At 46.9% G+C, this 17,450-nt stretch overlaps 1 protein-coding gene across 2 annotated transcripts in view; it reads right to left on the minus strand.

Moving 5' to 3' along the window:
- FNBP4 (formin binding protein 4) overlaps positions 1-17,450 on the minus strand; it is a 35,395-nt gene that overhangs the window by 17,467 nt on the left and 478 nt on the right. For both annotated transcript variants that reach the window (XM_040980255.1, XM_040980254.1), the window contains exons 2-9: positions 16,748-16,840; positions 9,849-9,985; positions 9,429-9,615; positions 7,510-7,657; positions 7,280-7,394; positions 4,408-4,749; positions 2,406-2,616; positions 892-1,016 (exon numbers count right to left, since the gene is read on the minus strand). In XM_040980255.1, the coding sequence (XP_040836189.1) occupies positions 892-1,016; positions 2,406-2,616; positions 4,408-4,749; positions 7,280-7,394; positions 7,510-7,657; positions 9,429-9,615; positions 9,849-9,985; positions 16,748-16,840 (1,358 nt within the window). The remainder of the gene's footprint in view (positions 1-891; positions 1,017-2,405; positions 2,617-4,407; positions 4,750-7,279; positions 7,395-7,509; positions 7,658-9,428; positions 9,616-9,848; positions 9,986-16,747; positions 16,841-17,450) is intronic.

Raw genomic sequence — 17,450 nt, forward strand, 5'->3', positions numbered from 1 at the left:
TCCCTGCTAATGGCCTGGGAAAACAAAGGAGCAGGGCCCAAGCCCTTGAGGCCGTGCACCCGCATGGGAATCCTAGAAGAACTTCCTGGCTTTGGCCTCTTACTGGACTAATTCTGGATGTTGTGGCCATTTGAAGAGTAAACCAGCAGATGGCATATCTTTTGATTCTGTCTTCATAATTCTGACTTCAAATAAATTATTCCTTGGGGGCTGAACAAACTAGCTACAAGACCAATCAATCATCTACCTGCAATGCCAGGATCCCACAGAGGTTCCAGTTCACATCCTAGCTGCTTCACTTCCAATCTAGCTCTCTACTTATGACCTGGGAAAGCGGTGGAAAAGGCTCAAGAATTTCCTGGATTCAGCCAGGCCCACGCCCAGTTAATGCAGTCTTCCTGGGAGCGAACCACTGGATGAGACACATGTCTGTCTCTCCCCTTCAAACAGTTCTTTTTAGGGAAGTTTCTTTTGTGCTTCCAGCTGAAAAAGCCAAAGCTGATAAGCTATTTCTTTCCAATGGAGTATTAACTTGAAAGTCAACAAGTAGCTAGAATCTACTTTCAGATACTTTTTAGCATCAAGTTTTAAAAATGATCATTTTGGAGCAGCTACTGTGCTGCTGCGGGTATACCACTACAGTGCCTGCAAACCATAGGTACTGCTTTAAGATCCAGCTGCTCCTCTTCCAAAACAGTTCCTGCTAATGCTCCTGGAGAAGAGGGGGGATGGCCTGAGAGCTTGGGATCCTGCACCCACACGGGAGACAGCGCTCCGGACCAGCCCAGTTCTGGCCATTACAGCCACTGCTACACATTAATGTCAAGCACTTTAATACTAACCTTTTAAAAAATATTTTTTAAATTCCACTGAGTAATCTATTATACATACCTTCAAATCTTGTTCTTCCTCTACTTTAGGTGCTGTCTGTACTTTCATCTTCTCTGAAGATTCTTCTATTTCCATCTCTTTGTCTGAATTCTCATCTATTTTTTCTGAATTTTCAGCACCAAGTGCTGCAAAATAAAACATGAAATTAAATCAAAGAACCAATAAAATTATAGCTCCATACAGTTTGTTTTCTGTAGATCTCTAAAAACATTAAACTGACAATTTATCTTCATAAATCCAAAAATATTTTATAAATGCATTTAAAAACTGTCTAGGAGCCAGAGCGTTGGCTCAATCGGCTAATTCTCCACATCTAAGCCCCGAGGTCCCATGTGGAACCTGGCTCGTGCCCCAGCTGCTGTGGTTCCCATGCAGCTCTCTGGCTGCAGCCTGGGAAAGCAACAGAAGATGGCCTAAAATGAAACCCTGCCCCTTCCTGGGGAACCTGGAAGAAGCTCCTGGTTTCCCAGGTCAGCTCAGCTCCAGCCTCTGCAGCCATTCGGGAAGTTAAAATTAAAATTTACAAAAATCTTCTTATTGTATTCAACTAATGCTTAGAATTATTAAATCCTACTGGTCATTTTTTCCCTCTACGGTATTGAGGCCAAATGGAAATTAAAATTTTAGCTTTGTTCAGAGATCTCTGGTAACATACTGGAAAAGGGAGGAAGGAAGACCTCTTCCGCCTTCCTTCAGAAGACATGCCTTGAGCCTTGATGACAACAGCAACTAGTTGTCCACAGAGGCTGGGCAACTTGTACAAAAAGAGCAGAAATGAAACCTGGTTTACCAGAGATGGTAATCCCTGTCCCTCCTTGCTTAACTGTAAATAGTAAGCAAAGGAGATGGCATGGGCCCTACGATGGCCAAGGAAATGCTTATGGCAAACAACAAAGAAAGGAAGAAAACTGATTTTGCTCTCTGCTTTTTAAGGAGACCTAACAGCCACACAGCTGTGCGTGAATGAGCCATGAAGCGCAGTCTGTCAGGCTCCTGTCATTCTGTCTGATAGAGGAACAGCAACAGAAGGCAGCGTGAACCGATGCCCCTCGGCACTTCCATAAAAGCATCAAAAGGCGGGCCCGGTGCGGTGGCGCAAGTGGTTAAGGTCCTCGCCTTGCACGCCCGGGATCCCATATGGGCTCCGGTTCTAATCCCGGCAGCCCCGCTTCCCTTCCAGCTCCCTGCCTGTGGCCCAGGAAAGCAGTCGAGGATGGCCCAAAGCTTTGGGACCCTGCACCCGCGTGGGAGACCCTGAAGAGGCTCCTGGCTTCGGCATAGCATCGGCCGTTGCGGCTCACTTGGGGAGTGAATCATCGGACGGAAGATCTTCCTCTCTGTCTCTCCTCTCTGTATATCCGCCTTTCCAATAAACAAAATAATAAAAATAAATCTTAAAAAAAAAAAAAAGCATCTAAAGGCTAGCTTCCCTCTTGTTGCTGAAGAAATACACAAAGGAAACATGTCTTCCCTTCTCTTCTTTCAAGTTTAAAATTTATTGACATTCAAATTACCAGTTTCTCCATTTTCAGGAGTCTCTCGTCCAGTTTTGCTAGAGCTCCGGCTTGTGGATTCGGGACTGGAAGCTCGAACGAACATCTTCCACTTTCCTCTCTTAGACATAAGTCTACGCATGCCATCTTGAGATGCAGGCTGGCTGATATCAGAACGGGGACTAGACCCTGATACACTTCCATCTCCTTCCTCCAAGGCTCGCAACTCGGCCTAGAAAGAATGTGACATCAAATTAGAATCTAAGTAAATGCTCGTCAACATTTAAGCACTTCTGAGCTGCAAGAATAGCCATACCTCACCTGCAAGCAACTGCCCAGGTTACACTACCGGGAGAACAGCAGCTAATAACTGGTGGGCATTCTGGGCCTGGTTAATGTCAAATTTGTGCCAACCATAACAAGGTGGCAGCCTAGTCACCTTTTTTTGTCCCCAAAAGATATGGGGTGGGGGACTGAGTGCAAGCATGCCAGCAGACAGGGTCTAGACCACTGGACTCAAAACTCCACCTACAGGGACAATTTCAGGATTGGTGGCCCGACAGCAGGCTGCATGTGTCAAAACTGGCCTCCTCGGGGGCTGAAGCCTGAGCAGCAGCCAGCATGCGCAGATGCACATGGGCACTATGACAATCGGTTCACTGAGGCCTGCAGAACGTAAAGCATCATGGAGGGCAGAACAAGCTTTGACAGCGAGCATCCGGGCGAGTAGAGAATACGTCAGCCAACGGACTTTGCAAGGATTTCCTCAGCTTTGGAGCAACCAAATAGAAGCATCTCAGAACTCGCTAAAAACCATGAGAGTTCCCTCAGAACATGCTCCACACTGGGACCCCTGGGACGATATGAATGGCTGTCACCCAGGGCAGTGATGCAGCTGGGTTGCCGGGAATGGCCTTCTCTCCTTCTCTCCCCATTTTCCCCAGAAACATGAAGGAAAGGGAAAAAAAAAAGATTGGAGATAGCTGTCTCTCACTCACTTTCCTCCATTCCTTGACTGTCACTACCCTACTCAGTGAGCCACATGGGCATGTACCCTTAACGATGTAACATCATCAAGAATATATCATAAAAAGATTATAAAAATACACAAAAATATACAACAGTCATGACAACGTTCTTAGATTTAAAATCTTTTAGAATAGAAAGCATGTAATACATTTTAAAAATCCTTTCAGAGTATTATGCTCGATGTTCCATCCTCTAATTGCTACTGAATTTAAGTACATATTGATAATTACACAAAATGTGAAGCAGATCATTTTTAGAAATTTCCAAAACTAGGGGAAGGTGTGGTGCCATAGGAGGTAAGGCCACCACCCAGGGTTGAGTCCCTCTGCTTCACTTTCAATCCAGCTCCCAGCACGAGATGGCTCAAGTGTCTGGACACCTGCCACCCACATGGAAGGCCTGGCCAACCAGCATGGAGTTTCAGGCTCCTGGTTTTGACATGGCCCAGCCAACCACTGAGGTCTTTAGAGGAGTGACACAGCTCCAAGATCTCTCTCCCTTCTCCTTTAACTGTTGAAAAGAAAAAGAAATTTCCAGGGGGCTCGGCACAGTAGCCTTGTGACTAAAGTCCTTACCATGCATGTGCCGAGATCACACATGAGCACCAGCTCACATCCCAGCTGCTCCACTTCCCTTCCAGACTGTGGAAAAGTAGTCGAGGAAGGTCCAAAGCCTTGGGACCTTACACACACACACACGGGAAACCTGGGAGAAGCACTTGGCTCCTGATTGGCTGGGCTCCAACCAATGCAGTCACTTGGAGAGTGAACCAGAGGGTAGAAGATCTTTGCCTTTGCCTCTGCCTCTGCTCTCTGTAACCCTGACTTTCCAACAAAATTAAACAAATCTTATATATAAATACACACACATATTTAATATATATATCTCCAAAGGAAAAAAGAGCAACAAAATCCATGGTCGTAATTTGAACAGAATGATCATCAAGAATGACACATTGAAGGAAGAAAATATCCTTCAACTATCACACACTTACCTTTTTCCTTTCCAAAACCAGCTCCAGCTCCAGGGTGTCCTGCTCCTCGTCCTCCTCGCTCTCTCCGGACTGCACCACGCTGCAGAGGCCCTCCTGCGAAGCGTCTTCTATACTGTCCAACACACTGTCCTGCGGCTTCACCACGGCGGCTCCCTCTTCTACGGCGGCACTCGATTCTTTTGCTTCTGATATAGGCTCGACTTCTTTACAAATTACTTTTCTTCTCCATCTCTCTTCTTCTTCTTTTATTCCTTCAGGCAATAAGGGAGCGAGGAGCGAGGCTGCCACACCTTTCTTCTCCTCCTCATTATTTGACAAAGCCTGAATTCCTTCATTCACCTCCTATAAAGAAAAAAATAATGCAGTCTTAGTTCTCAAACAAATCTCAATTGGTAAGAACTATATTTTCTATCGCTGGATGCTCCTAAGCACCATGCACTCCCACCACGCTAATACGCATGTCTCTGTGTGTGCGTGCGTTTGTACCATTACGCATACAAAGTGGAAAAGCCCGTTCATTTAGAAAGGCAGTAATGAACCAGAGGTTAGTTGTGAATGGAACTTAAACACATCCTTCCCTTGTTCTTAGCGTATCAAGACTGACCAGCAGTAGGATGCAGGAGCAAGCTGAAAATTAGATCTGTATTCTGTCAATATCTGACTGATAATAAACCTCCAACTTGCTTTTTTTTTCTTATGATGAAAAACCGTCACAAATATGCTGCGAAGGTGACTTAAAGGAAAACAAACAATTATCTTTCAAATATCTCCCCCACTAGGATAACATCTGTTCTCAATCCCTAGTACAACTACAATGATACAATGAGTTTAAAAGCAATTTATTAGTTTGAATTAGAGTGAAGAGAGGAAGACAGAGATCTAGGACTCACGGACCACTCCCCTAAATGTCCAGCAGTCAGGGCTGGGCAAGCCGAAAGCAAGGAGCCAGGAACTCCACATGGCTGGCAGGCACCAGCTGGATTTAGGTGAGGCTTTATGTAGCTGCTATGGCATAGTGCACTAAACTGCTGCCTGTGCTATCAGCATCCTCAAGAGAATGGCTGGTTCCAATCCTGGCCACTGCTTCTGACACAAATCTCTGCTAATGGGCCTGTGAAAGAGGAAGGCCGAAGCACTTTGGCCCCTGGTTTCATCCATTTAGGGAGTAAAGACCTCTCCTGTTATTGGCCAAACCAAACTGGAAGGGGGGAAGGGAGCAGAGGGAGAGACACACAGCCTCATGGCTCAATTGGTTAATCCTGCACCTGTAAATACCAGCATTCCAAATTGGCACCAGGTAATACCTAGCTCCCTGCAGAGGAAGGCCCAAAGATTTTTTTGAGACCCTGCACTCTGGGCCCAGCACGATAGCATAGCAGTTAAGGTCCTCGCCTTGAACAGACCAAGATCCCATATGGGTGCCGGTTCTAATCCCGGGAGTCCTGCTTCCCATCCAGCTCCCTGCCTGTGGCCTGGGAATGCAGTCTAGGACGGTCCAAGACTTTGGGACCCTGCATCCGCATGGGAGACCCGGAGGAGGCTCCTGGCTTCAGAATGGCTTGGCTCTAACAGTTGTAGCCGCATGGGGGGTGAAATATCGGACGGAAGATCTTCCTCTGTCTCTCCTCCTCTGTATAACCGCCTTTTCAATAAAAAAAATAAATAAATCTTTAAAAAAAAGACTCTGCACCCATGTAGGAGACCCAGAAGGCACTCCTGGTTTTGGAGGGGCTCAATTTGGACATTATGGCCACTGGAGGACTGCAACGGTGGATGGAAGATCTATCTCTGGTTATTCTTATTTCTATAGAATCCACCTTTCCAGGCCTGGCACGGTAGCCTTGTGGCTAAAATCCTTGCCGTGCATGCACTGGGATCCTATATGGACATTGGTTTGCTTCCTGACTACTCCACTTCCCATCCAGCTCCCTGCTTGTGGCCTCGAAAGCAGTCGAGGACGGCCCAAAGCCTTGGGACCCTGCACCTGCGTGGGAGATCTTGAAGGAAGCGCCTGGCTTTGGATCAGCTCAGTTCTGGCTGTTGCGGCTGCCTGGGTAATGAACCAACACCTGAAAGATCCTCTCTGCTTCTCCTCTCTGTAAATCTGACTTTCCAATTAAAAAAATCTTTTAAAACAAAATACAACTTATTTTTCTTATTGATAAGTAGTTCTTCATTAAAGAAGATTTATTTGTATTTATATTTATTTCAAAAACTCTTCTACACAATCCCAAAATCTGAATAATTTCGTCTGAAGAGAGGGTGACGTACTGTCCTAGCTTGCTTGTCTGTACCCACATCCTTCAAATGATCCAAGGACACGATGTGACACTCAAAAGATCTGAAGAGTCCCACAAAACTGGATGTGTGCTTTCCCGTTATAAAACCCAGACCTAAGCCAAATAAAACTTAAACAAACGGAGAAGCCAGCACTGTGGTACAACAGGCTAAACTACTGACCACTTGTCACACCAGCAATTCCTGTCAGGGTGCTAACGCCCTGGCTCCACCTCCATGCTAAGGCGTCTGGGAAAGCAGCAGATGGTGTGGCCCTTGCAGCCACATGGGAGACCAGCAAGAGTTTCTGGCTTCCAATATGGCCTAGCTCAAGCAAGGATGTGGCAGGTAATAAACATTTCTAATTTTAAAAATTTATCTAACTTTTTTTTTTTGGAGAAAACATGTTTTAATTTACACTACAGTCAGAGGCTTAATCCCTTTATCAAAGAGTTCAACAAATAAAAAGCAAGAAATGTATCCTACTTCTCATGTGCCATAAGATATTAACACAAGGCTTTCAAACAGTGGTCAAGGTAACATTCATGATCACCAGATTTGAAAATCAGCAAATGACTCAAGTTGTAACACTGACCTTTTTAACTTCTCGCTTGGCTACCACTGGTCCACTTTTACTCCCAGAAACAGTTTTATCCTTGGCATAGATGTCTGTATTTGCCACAAAACTAGCTTCAGCACCTGTTACAGAACTTTAAAAAAAAAAAAAGGCAAGAAAAGGTTAAGCAAGAAACATACAAGGCAAATATTAACAGCAAAACCTAAGAGGCAAACTCTCCTGTAGGTGATTTTTTTCAGATTTTTTACCTGGGCTGATAATGCTGTAATCCCTGCACTTGGGTGGCGAGATACTGGGGTAATTCCCAAGTCACTTCATTTGATTGAGTGTTCCAATAATAATGGCATCCTGTATTCTCATCCCAAACTTCTTGCCAATCTCCCATCTCAATTCCAACTAGAAGGGAAAAAAAAAAAAAAAGCTTAAGAAACACAGTTCTGAAAATCCAATTTGGCTCAAAAAGTCTAACAATCAAATGCAGTTTCTCAATTTTGGGTGCAGAGGTTGTCACTGTGGGGGATGTTTTCTATGCAGGGTGTTTAGTCTCGCAGCAACCACACCTGTACTCACTAGCTGTGAAACCACTGGGGCTGGCACTGTGAGGTACCAAGTGGAACTACTGCCTGAAGCACCAACATCCTACATGGTGCCACTTCCAGATCTTCCTTCCACTGATTCATTCTCCAAACGGAGCTGAGTGGATCCAAAGCCAGGAGCCAGGAACTTCTCTGTCTCCCACGCAAATGCAGGGGCCCAAGGACTTGAGCCACCCTCTGTTGCTCTCCCAGGCCACAAGCAGGGAGATCAGAAGTGGAGCCACTGGGAAATGAACCATCACCCATTCGGAAGACTGGCGCTGCCAAGTAGGAGGATTAGACTATTGAGCCACTGCAACAGCCCCTAAATACAATACGTAATTTTAATCTCAGAATAACTTTAAAACCATATCATAATTTTTTTTTTCTCCACTTGCCAAAACTGCTACTGGTTAGAAAGACCAACAATTCCTTTTCAAAAGCCACAGCCAGCTGACACCAGCATTCCACACGGGCACCAGTTAACAAATCCCTGCTCCATGTCCAATCAGTTCCCTGCAATTGTGCTTGGGTAGCAGTAGAAGACTGCCTAAGTACTAGGCCCCCACACCCTCATGCTAGACTTAGAAAAAAGTTCTAGCCTAGCCTCGGTTTCTGTGACCATCTGGGGAGCAATCGGTGGATAAAAGCTCTCTCTGTCTCTACCTTTCAAAGAAATAAATATTCAAAGATAAAAAAGCTACAACTAAAGTCTGGGGAGCTACCTGAAAGACTGGCTGAAACGCCCAAAGTTAACTTAGCCAGTCAACCTGAGGATTTAAACCCGACAGTCAGTCAACTATCTCAGCTGTTTCACATGTCCGACTTTGATTTCAGGTTTATTTTTATGTTTCTTATAGGAGAAACACACACATGGAGTCAAGTTTAAATGATACAGATTCAGATGTGTTCACAAACTACAGTGAAAAAAGAGGAATCTCCAAATGCAAACTGAATAACAAACTCGATTACTGATGAAGGAGGTACATTACATTCCCACAAAGAATGTCATCTGTATGTCGGGTGAGCAATGGGTCATTAGCTTGTCTCCCTACAATGACGTTAAGATCTAAAACTCATCTCTTTGGCTGGCACCATGACTCAACAGGCTAATCCTCCACCTGATTCGCTTTGCTCCCCGATTCAGCTCCATTTACAACCTGGGAAAACAGCGGAGGATGGCCCAAGTCCTTGGGACTGAGCATCCACATGAGAGAACTGGAGGAAGCTCCTGGCTCTTGGCTTCCAATCAGCTCTGCTCAGGCTGTTGCAGCCATTTGGGGAAGGAACCAACAGATGGAAGATCACTGTCTCTCCTCTCAGTAAATCTGCCCTTCTAATAAAAGTAAGCAAATTTTTAAAAAGAACTAGAACTCATCTTTTCTTAAGATACAGTAGATGTTCTAGTAACAGCCGAAGGAACGCAGAAAGGCCAGGTACCTGGGAATGGCTGCAGAATGGACACCCCTGGCTGACTCAGGCCTCTGCAGTCACCACTTAAGTCCAAAGGGGCTAACCCATTTGGTTTAGGGACTGTCCCTGTCCAGAACACCTTTCAGGATTGCACTGTACAAAGGCCCATGCTCACTCACCTCCTGCCAGCGAACACTGAGTATCATAATGCCACCCGGATGCGTGGGCAGAGTCTGTTCCATTTGCAGTAGCAGAAGAAAGGGCAGACGCGGCTGCCCCCTTGGGCTCCGGGCGAGGTGGTGTTGGAGGTGGGGCAGAAGCCGCTGCGGGAGCTGCCGTCTGAGGAGCTGTGATGGCGTCAATCTCCTACAGAACAAACAATGCAGGAAATCAAATAAACGCCTACAAGCTCCAATCTCAGCTCCTCTGCAGGCTCTCAAGGACTCCTCTATTACGCTCTTCTCCAGCAACAAGAAGGAAAATGATAAGGAATGAAGAGGAGAGATAAAGAGGGAAAGAGAGCCAAGTATGCTAACCACTAGAGATCTACACCTCAAAGAGGCTGCAATAACTGAAAATCCAAACCAAGCAGCACTGACCGCTAAAAAGTTGGCCAAGGTGCTGTCAATGTCAGCTGACTGGTTCCCGTTGGCCTCCGACGGCTGCGCTGCTTGCTCAGAAACATCACTCTCATCATCGTCGCTGTCAGCGTAAGCACCGAGCAAGCACAGTCCGCCTGGAACAGAGAGAAACTGGTCAGGACAAGGTTACCCAGGCCCAGCACGCCACACTTGGCTGATCTCCCGCTCCAAGCACCAGGATCCCATACAGACACTGATTCACATCCAGGCTGCTCCACTTCCCATCCAGCTCCCTGCCTGTGGCCTGGGAAAGCAGTCGAGGACAGTCCAGGGCCCTGGGACCCTGCACCCTTGTGAGAGACCTACAGGAAGTTTTTGGCTCCTGGTTTTGGAACGGCTCAGTTCCAGGCATTGGGGACATTTGGGAAGTGAACCTGCGGACGGAAGATCTTCCTCCCTGTCTCTCCTGCTCTCTATATATCTGACGTTCCAATAAAAACAAATAAATCTTTAAAAAATAAAAATAAAAAGCTGAAGGAGGGCCCGGCGCGGTGGCGCAAGTGGTTAAAGGTCCTCGCCTAGCACGCCGGGGATCCCATATGGGCGCCGGTTCTAATCCCAGCAGCCCCGCTTCCCTTCCAGCTCCCTGCCTGTGGCCCGGGAAAGCAGTCGAGGACGGCCCAAAGCTTTGGGACCCTGCACCCACGTTGTGCTCAATTGGGGAGTGAATCATCGGACGGAAGATCTTTCTCTCTGTCTCTTCTCTGTATATCCGCCTTTCCAATGAAAAAATAATAAAAATAAATCTTTAAAAAAAAAAAGCTGAAGGAGATGGGCCTGGCGCAGTAACCTAGTGGCTAAGGTCCTCACCTTGCATGTGCCAAGATCCCATATAGGCGCCAGTTCTAATCCTGGCAGCTCCACATCCCATCCAGCTCCCTGCTCGTGGCCTGGGAAAGCAGTTGAGGATGAGCCAAGGATTTGGAACCCTGCACCCGCATGGGAAACCCCGAAGAGGCTCCTGGCTTCGGATTGGCTCAGCACTGGCTGTTGTGGCCACTTGGGGGGATGAATCAGTGGACAGAGGCTCTTGTATATCTGATGCTCCAATTAAAAAAATAGTAAATATATATGTAACATTTTAAAAAAAGAGAAGGAGCAGGCCTGCACTGTGGCACAGCAGCCTGCAATGCTGGCATCCAACACGGTGCTGATGCCCATCCCAAGAGCTCCACTTTCGATCCAGCTGCCTGCCAGCGGTCTGCGAGAAGTGACAGAGATGGCCTCTGCCAGATGCAGCTGTTGAAGCCATTTGGGGAGTGAACCAGCAGAAGCAAGCTCTCTTTCCTGGAACTCTACTTTTCAAATCAGCAAATCTTCAGAAAACAAAAACACTGAAACAAGGCCAAGATTGCGATTGAGTACTGATTCCTTATACCTTAATGTGTTTAGTTTATCTCCCACTCAAGCACCCTGAGGGAAAAACAAAAAAACAACAAAAAAAAAAATTCTGATTGGAAAGTCAGAACACAGAGAAGGTCACACACAGAAAGATGTTCCATTTGCCAGTTCATTCTCCAAGTGGTCACAATGGCCGGAGCTGAGCCAATCCAAAACCAGGATCCTAATGCATGCATGGTGAGGTTTTAGTTAAAGAGCTACTGCACCAGGTCTTCAAACTCCTTTTTAAGGTGTTTAGCCTATTGGCTAAAGTCCTCACCATGCATGCGCCAGGATCCCATATTGGTGCTGGTTCTAATCCCAGTGGCCCCTGGAACATCTAGCTCTCTGCTTGTGGCCTGGGGAAGCAGAAGAGGATGGTCTAAAAAAGTCTTGGGACCTTGCACCCAAGAGACCCGGAAGAGGCTCCTGGCTCCAGACAGGCTCAGCTCCAGCAGCCATTGCAGCCACCTGGGGAATGATTCAACAGACGAAAGAATTTCCTCTCTGTCTCTCTTCCTATCTGTATGTCTGCTTTTCCAATAAAAATAAATCTTTTGCAAAAAAAAAAAAAAAATTATTTAATTGAAAGGCAGAGTTACAGAGAGAAGAGAAGGAATCATGTACCTTCCCTCAAATGGCAGCAATGGTCAGAACTGGGCCAGCCCAAGTCCAGGAGCCAGGAGCTTCCTCTGGGTCCCATGAGTGCAGGGTCCATGCACTCAGCCCATCTCCTGCTGCCTTCCCAGATGCGTTAGCACAGGAGCTGGATTGGAAGCCCAGCAAGCCAGGATGGGGTGTGGAGGGCTAAGCTCTAGCTGCAATAGTACTGGGGCCCTGCAGGCACTCCAGCACACAGCAGGTAGGCGTCTTCTAATTCCCCTCCACCCAACTCCTCTCTCAAGTCAGATCCTACAGGCCCAGGGCTCACAATATTGTCCTCTACTTCTGATATCAACAAGTCCTAGGTTTCTTGTGTTTCTGGACTGACCTTGGGTTCAGTTAAATTTCTTAGAGTAAGTGGTTTTAAGAACCTTGGCGCAGCACATTAACCTCCTCCTGCGACACAGGTATTCCACATTGGCACTGGTTCAAGTCCTGGTTGCTCTCCTTCTGACAACCGGGGAAAGCAGCGCAGGATGCCTGGACACCTGGCAGAAGCTCCTGGCTTCTAACCAGCCCAGCTAAGACTGTTGCAGCCATTTGGGGAGAGAACCAGTGGATGGGAGATCTCAGTCTCTCTCTCTCTGAAATTTCATTTTTCCAATAAAAATCAATAAAATCTTAAAAAAAAAAAAACCCTCAGGGAAATAACCCTTGCCAGTTTATTATAAAGGATATTACAAGGGGTGCAGTGAAGAGCTACCCAGGGTCAGGTGTGCAAGGAAGGAGCCCTCACACACGCTCTGCACGCACCACGCCCACTCCAGTTCCCTCCATGAGCTCTTTGAGCTCCATCCTTCTGAGTTTTCTAGGAAATTTCATTACACAGGCATGACTAAGCATGTGGTGACCAACTCAACCTCCAACCCCCTCTCCTCCTCCAGGAGCAGCGTGGGTTCTCATTCCGTCCTGATCTTTGCCACGAGTAGGCAATCCTAGGGGAGCCCATCAACCAACTCATCAGCACACACACACTCATCATTCTGAAGTCTGCAAGAATTTTAGGCGTCAAATGCTGCAAGGGTGGGGTGGGAAGAAACACAACCAATGGGACAGGGATCGTTCACACAGTGTCACCCAATCTGCTACCCAGCGAGATGTACCAGGCAGTAAACAACTTCTCAGAGGAGGCCGGGGCACCAAGGTAAGCCACCACTTGGAAACCAGTACATCCTATCGGAGCGTCTGTTCCCAGGCCAGTCTTCTACTCTGGGAAGGCAAGGGTCCAAGTGTGTAGCTCCTTAATCAGAGATGGACAGAGACCCAGATGGAGCTCCTGGCTCCTGATTATACCCCGAGCCAGCCTCGGCCAACCACTGTGGCCATTTGGAAAGTGACGCAAAGGGTGGAGGCTGTCACTACATCATCTGTACATGGCCCAGTGTGTCTCCGATGATTATCTCCTGGGAGAAGGGCAGGATGGGCCAAGTCCTTAGGTTCCTGCCTCCGGGGCTCCTGGCCCCTGGCGGCTTCAGGCAGCTCTGGCTGCTCAGAGCATTTGGCTGGAACAGCAATCTCTGAAACCCTCTCTGGCACTTTACCTCTCCAACTTAACTTTTAGAAACTGAACAGGGCCCGGCGCGATAGCCTAGCGGCTAAAGCCCTCACCTTAAACGCACTGGGATCCCATATGGGCGCCGGATCTAGTCCGGCGGCTCCACTTCCCATCCAGCTTCCTGTTTGTGGCCTGAGAAAGCAGTCCAGGACAGCCCAAAGCATTGGGACCCGGCACCCACGTGGGAGACCTGCAAAAGGATCTGGGATCCAAAAAAAAAAAGATCTGGGATCCTGGCCTTGGATCGGCGCAGCACCGGCCATTGCGCTCATTTGGAGAGTGAATCATCGGACGGAAGATCTTCCTCTTTGTCTCTCCTCCTCTCCGAAACCTTTTTGTTTTTTTTAAAGATTTATTTATTTATTGGAAAGTCAGATATACAGAGAGGAGAGACAGAGAGGAAGATCTTCCATCCGATGATTCACTCCCCAAGTGAGTGCAACGGCCGAAGCTATGCCGATCCGAAGCCAGGAGCCAGGAACCTCTTCCGGGTCTCTCACATGGGTGCAGGGTCCCAAAGCTTTGGGCCGTCCTTGACTGCTTTCCCAGGCCACAAGCAGGGAGCTAGATGGGAAATGGAGCTGCTGGGATTAGAACTGGCACCCATATGGGATCCCGGCGCGTTCAAGGTGAAGACTTTAGCTGCTAGGCCACTCTGCCGGGCCCAAAAATAAATAAATCTTAAAAAAAAAAAAAAAAAAGAAAGAAACCGAACAGCTATAGATCCTCTCCAAAGGGCGTGGAGGATATGCAGCACAGGAACTTCAGACCCCTGGTGCTCAGCCATGGAACTGCACCAGGTATGCCCCCACCTTTTTAAAAATTTATTTATTTTTTTGAGGGGGAGCCAGCGCGGTAGCGCAGTGGTTAAGGTCCTCGCCTTGCACGCCTGGGATCTCATATGGGCGCCAGTTCTAACCCTGGCAGCCCCACTTCCTATTCAGCTCCCTGCCTGTGGCCTGGGAAAGCAGTCGAGGACGGCCCAAAGCTTTGGTACCCTGTACCCGCGTGGGAGGCTCCTGGCTTTGGATTGGCTCAGTTCCAGCCCTTGCGGCCGCCTGGCGAGTAAATCATCGGACAGATCTTCCTCTCTGTCTCTCCTCTCTGTATATCCGCCTTTCCAATAAAAATAAAATAAATCTTAAAAAAAATTATGTTTTTAAAGATTTATTTTGGTGAAAATCTGATTTTCCAATAAAAAATAAATTATAAAAAGTTAAATCCTTTAACCAAAATCTAAATAAACTGATTTTAAAAAAGATTTGTTTATTTTAAAGTCAGAGCTTACAGATAGAAGAGGATGGGGGGGAATGCAAAGGAAGAGGAGGAAAGACGAGAGCACTCTGCCATCCGCTAGTTCCCTCCCCTGATGGGCGCAATGGCTGACCAGGCCAGCCTGAAGACAGAAGCCCAGAACTCCTCCTGGGTTTCCTTTAGGGTGGCAGGTCCAAGCACTTGGGCCACCTCCCACTACTGTTCCTAGGCTATTACAGCAAGCTGCACAGGAGGCAAGTGGAACATCCAGGACTCACACTGACACCCACATCAGATCGCTTTATAGCTATGCCATGACATTAGCCCCAGAAAATAGTTTTTTGTATTTTTAAGATTTATGTATTTGTATTGGACAGTCAGATATACAGAGAGGAGGAGAGACAGAGAGGAAGATCTTCCGTGTGTTGATTCACACCCCAAGAGGCCGGTATGGCAGGAGCTGAACATGTCAGAAAACCAGAGCCAAAAACTCCCACATGAGTGCAGAAGCCCAGGGGTTTGGGCGTCCTTGACTTTTTTCCCCGGCCATAATCAGGGAGGTGAATGGGAAGCAGGGCCACCGGGATTAGCACAAGCGCCCATATGGGATCCCAGTGCGTGCAAGGTGAGGACTTTAGTGGCTAGGCTATTGGGCCAGACCCAGAAATCAATTTCTTAACGTATTCTGCTAACTACATGAAACCATACAAACAACGAAAACAACCTTCTTCCTTTGATTACACCTACCAGTGAGTAAGACAACAATGCTGGGAATGCTGCTGGTAGGGTAGAAGGAAAGAAGGCTAAAGATGCTGGTGCTCAGAGCACAGACCCCGCCTGGCAAAACCACCGACGTCATTGCTCCCAGGGACATCTGAATTTTACACTTTACACAAGTGTCAGAAAACTCAAATAAAATATGAATTTTGCAAGCACAAAATGTTAACACCCTTGTAAATTTCTGCTTTTCTTCCTGTTGTTGATTTTCATTTAAGGGGATGTAACTGTGTAATGGATACTGTCATATCCAGATGTGAGGATACAATGCAGTATGTATCTCTACTTCCAGATCAAAGATGGACTCCCCATGCAACTGTTAACTGTATCTTGACAATAGGATGCTGGACTCTGCCATTGTCCATGGCCACAATGATGGACTTACGATTGTTTATAAAGAACTATTACTACTATGTTAATATAGGCGAACTCAATAATTAATATAGGGGAAGGATTTTTGGGGAGGAGGTAAGGGAAATCCCAAAATCTATGGAACTGTACCATAAAAAAATGTTAACACCTGTTCTGAAATTCCTTTCACAACCATGTTGTAACTTTTCTAACCCACTAATTTTTTTTTTATAGTGACAAGTAGTGGGAAGGGACAGAATAAACATATTCTTTCAGGGTCAAATTAAAAGTATTCCAGGCAAAACATGAAATTACTACTAGTTATAGAGTATCTAATATCAAAAACATTTCATCTTTCAAAATAGGGAAGAAAAATACCCATAGGTGACACTTAGTATCTGAAAACTTTACACCCATTACTCATTTTAATTATTAAAGAAAGGCCAGGGTTATTTAAGTTCCACTTTACAGATGAGTGAAGTTCAGTCCACTTAATGATTCTCCTAACATCTTAAGAGTGACTATGTATGACTTGACGATATTAACCCAGGTTTGTCTACAAAACCAGTTGCAAAATTTTCTTTGCACGTAAACATTTAATAGGACCAATTTTCAGCTCCATAAACATCTGCTAGGTAGCGATCAAAACAAGAGTGTTAAAGTTATAAACCAGCATTTGAAGTAGAGCATTTGGGGTACAGAGAAAAGGAACCAATTTTTCACTTCTTAGTATCTCACCAAGATTTTAGGTTCCACCTCATGGGTAAAAATATAATCAACACTGAGCATTCAACAAACACTCCCTGTAAAAGGCTTATTTAAACGTCATAAAAGATAGTCTGGAAAAGATGGGGGAGGGAGAGGACAAAATTTCTACCTGTTGCTTTAACGGCTGTGGGCCTGGTAGTCATGACCGGCTTTGGAGGATTCGGAATTACTCTGGGAACGTCCACCACCACTTCTTGCTCATCTGCAGGGAGAAACGCACCAGGAGTCTGCAGTCAGAGAGTGCATGTGACAAGGCCGCCTTGGCCGTGACCTCTCCGGACTAGAACGTCTCGGGGTGCGGACTGTTGGAACGTCTTGCATGAGCCAAACGACTTCCACAAAGCTGGCATCTCAACAACCGTACAGAAACACCTTGCAAGACCTGCAAACGCACACCGCCACGCGGTCCACGCCGCCCCGGGGCCCTGGGCAGTGGGGTCACCGCTCCGACCTGGCCGTTCGCCCTGCAAGACCTGGGCCAGTGCAAAAGGAACCCACAAACTCCCCCTTCTCCAGGGACTTCTGGGAAACGTAATGCAATTTGAGTGGACAATTAAATAAAACGAAAGAGCTAATCATTCCGTCTCAGTTTTCAACAAAAACGTAGGGAAGCCGACCACGCGTGGCCAAGCCCAGGGTTCCACCGCCACGAGCCTCGGGCACGCGGACACCCCAAAGCAACACCACCCGCACACCCCAAAGCACCACCACCCGCTCCCCCGCTACGTTCTCCAGACCCACCCGGGGACTCCTCCCAGGCCCCGGAGGGCCCCGGACCTTTGTCCGGATTCAAACGCTCCCGTGGCCGAGCT

The sequence above is a fragment of the Ochotona curzoniae genome, unplaced genomic scaffold (genome assembly GCF_017591425.1).
Source record: "Ochotona curzoniae isolate NIBS_2020 unplaced genomic scaffold, NIBS_Ocur_1.0 contig_3432, whole genome shotgun sequence".
Taxonomy (NCBI): Eukaryota; Metazoa; Chordata; class Mammalia; order Lagomorpha; family Ochotonidae; genus Ochotona; species Ochotona curzoniae.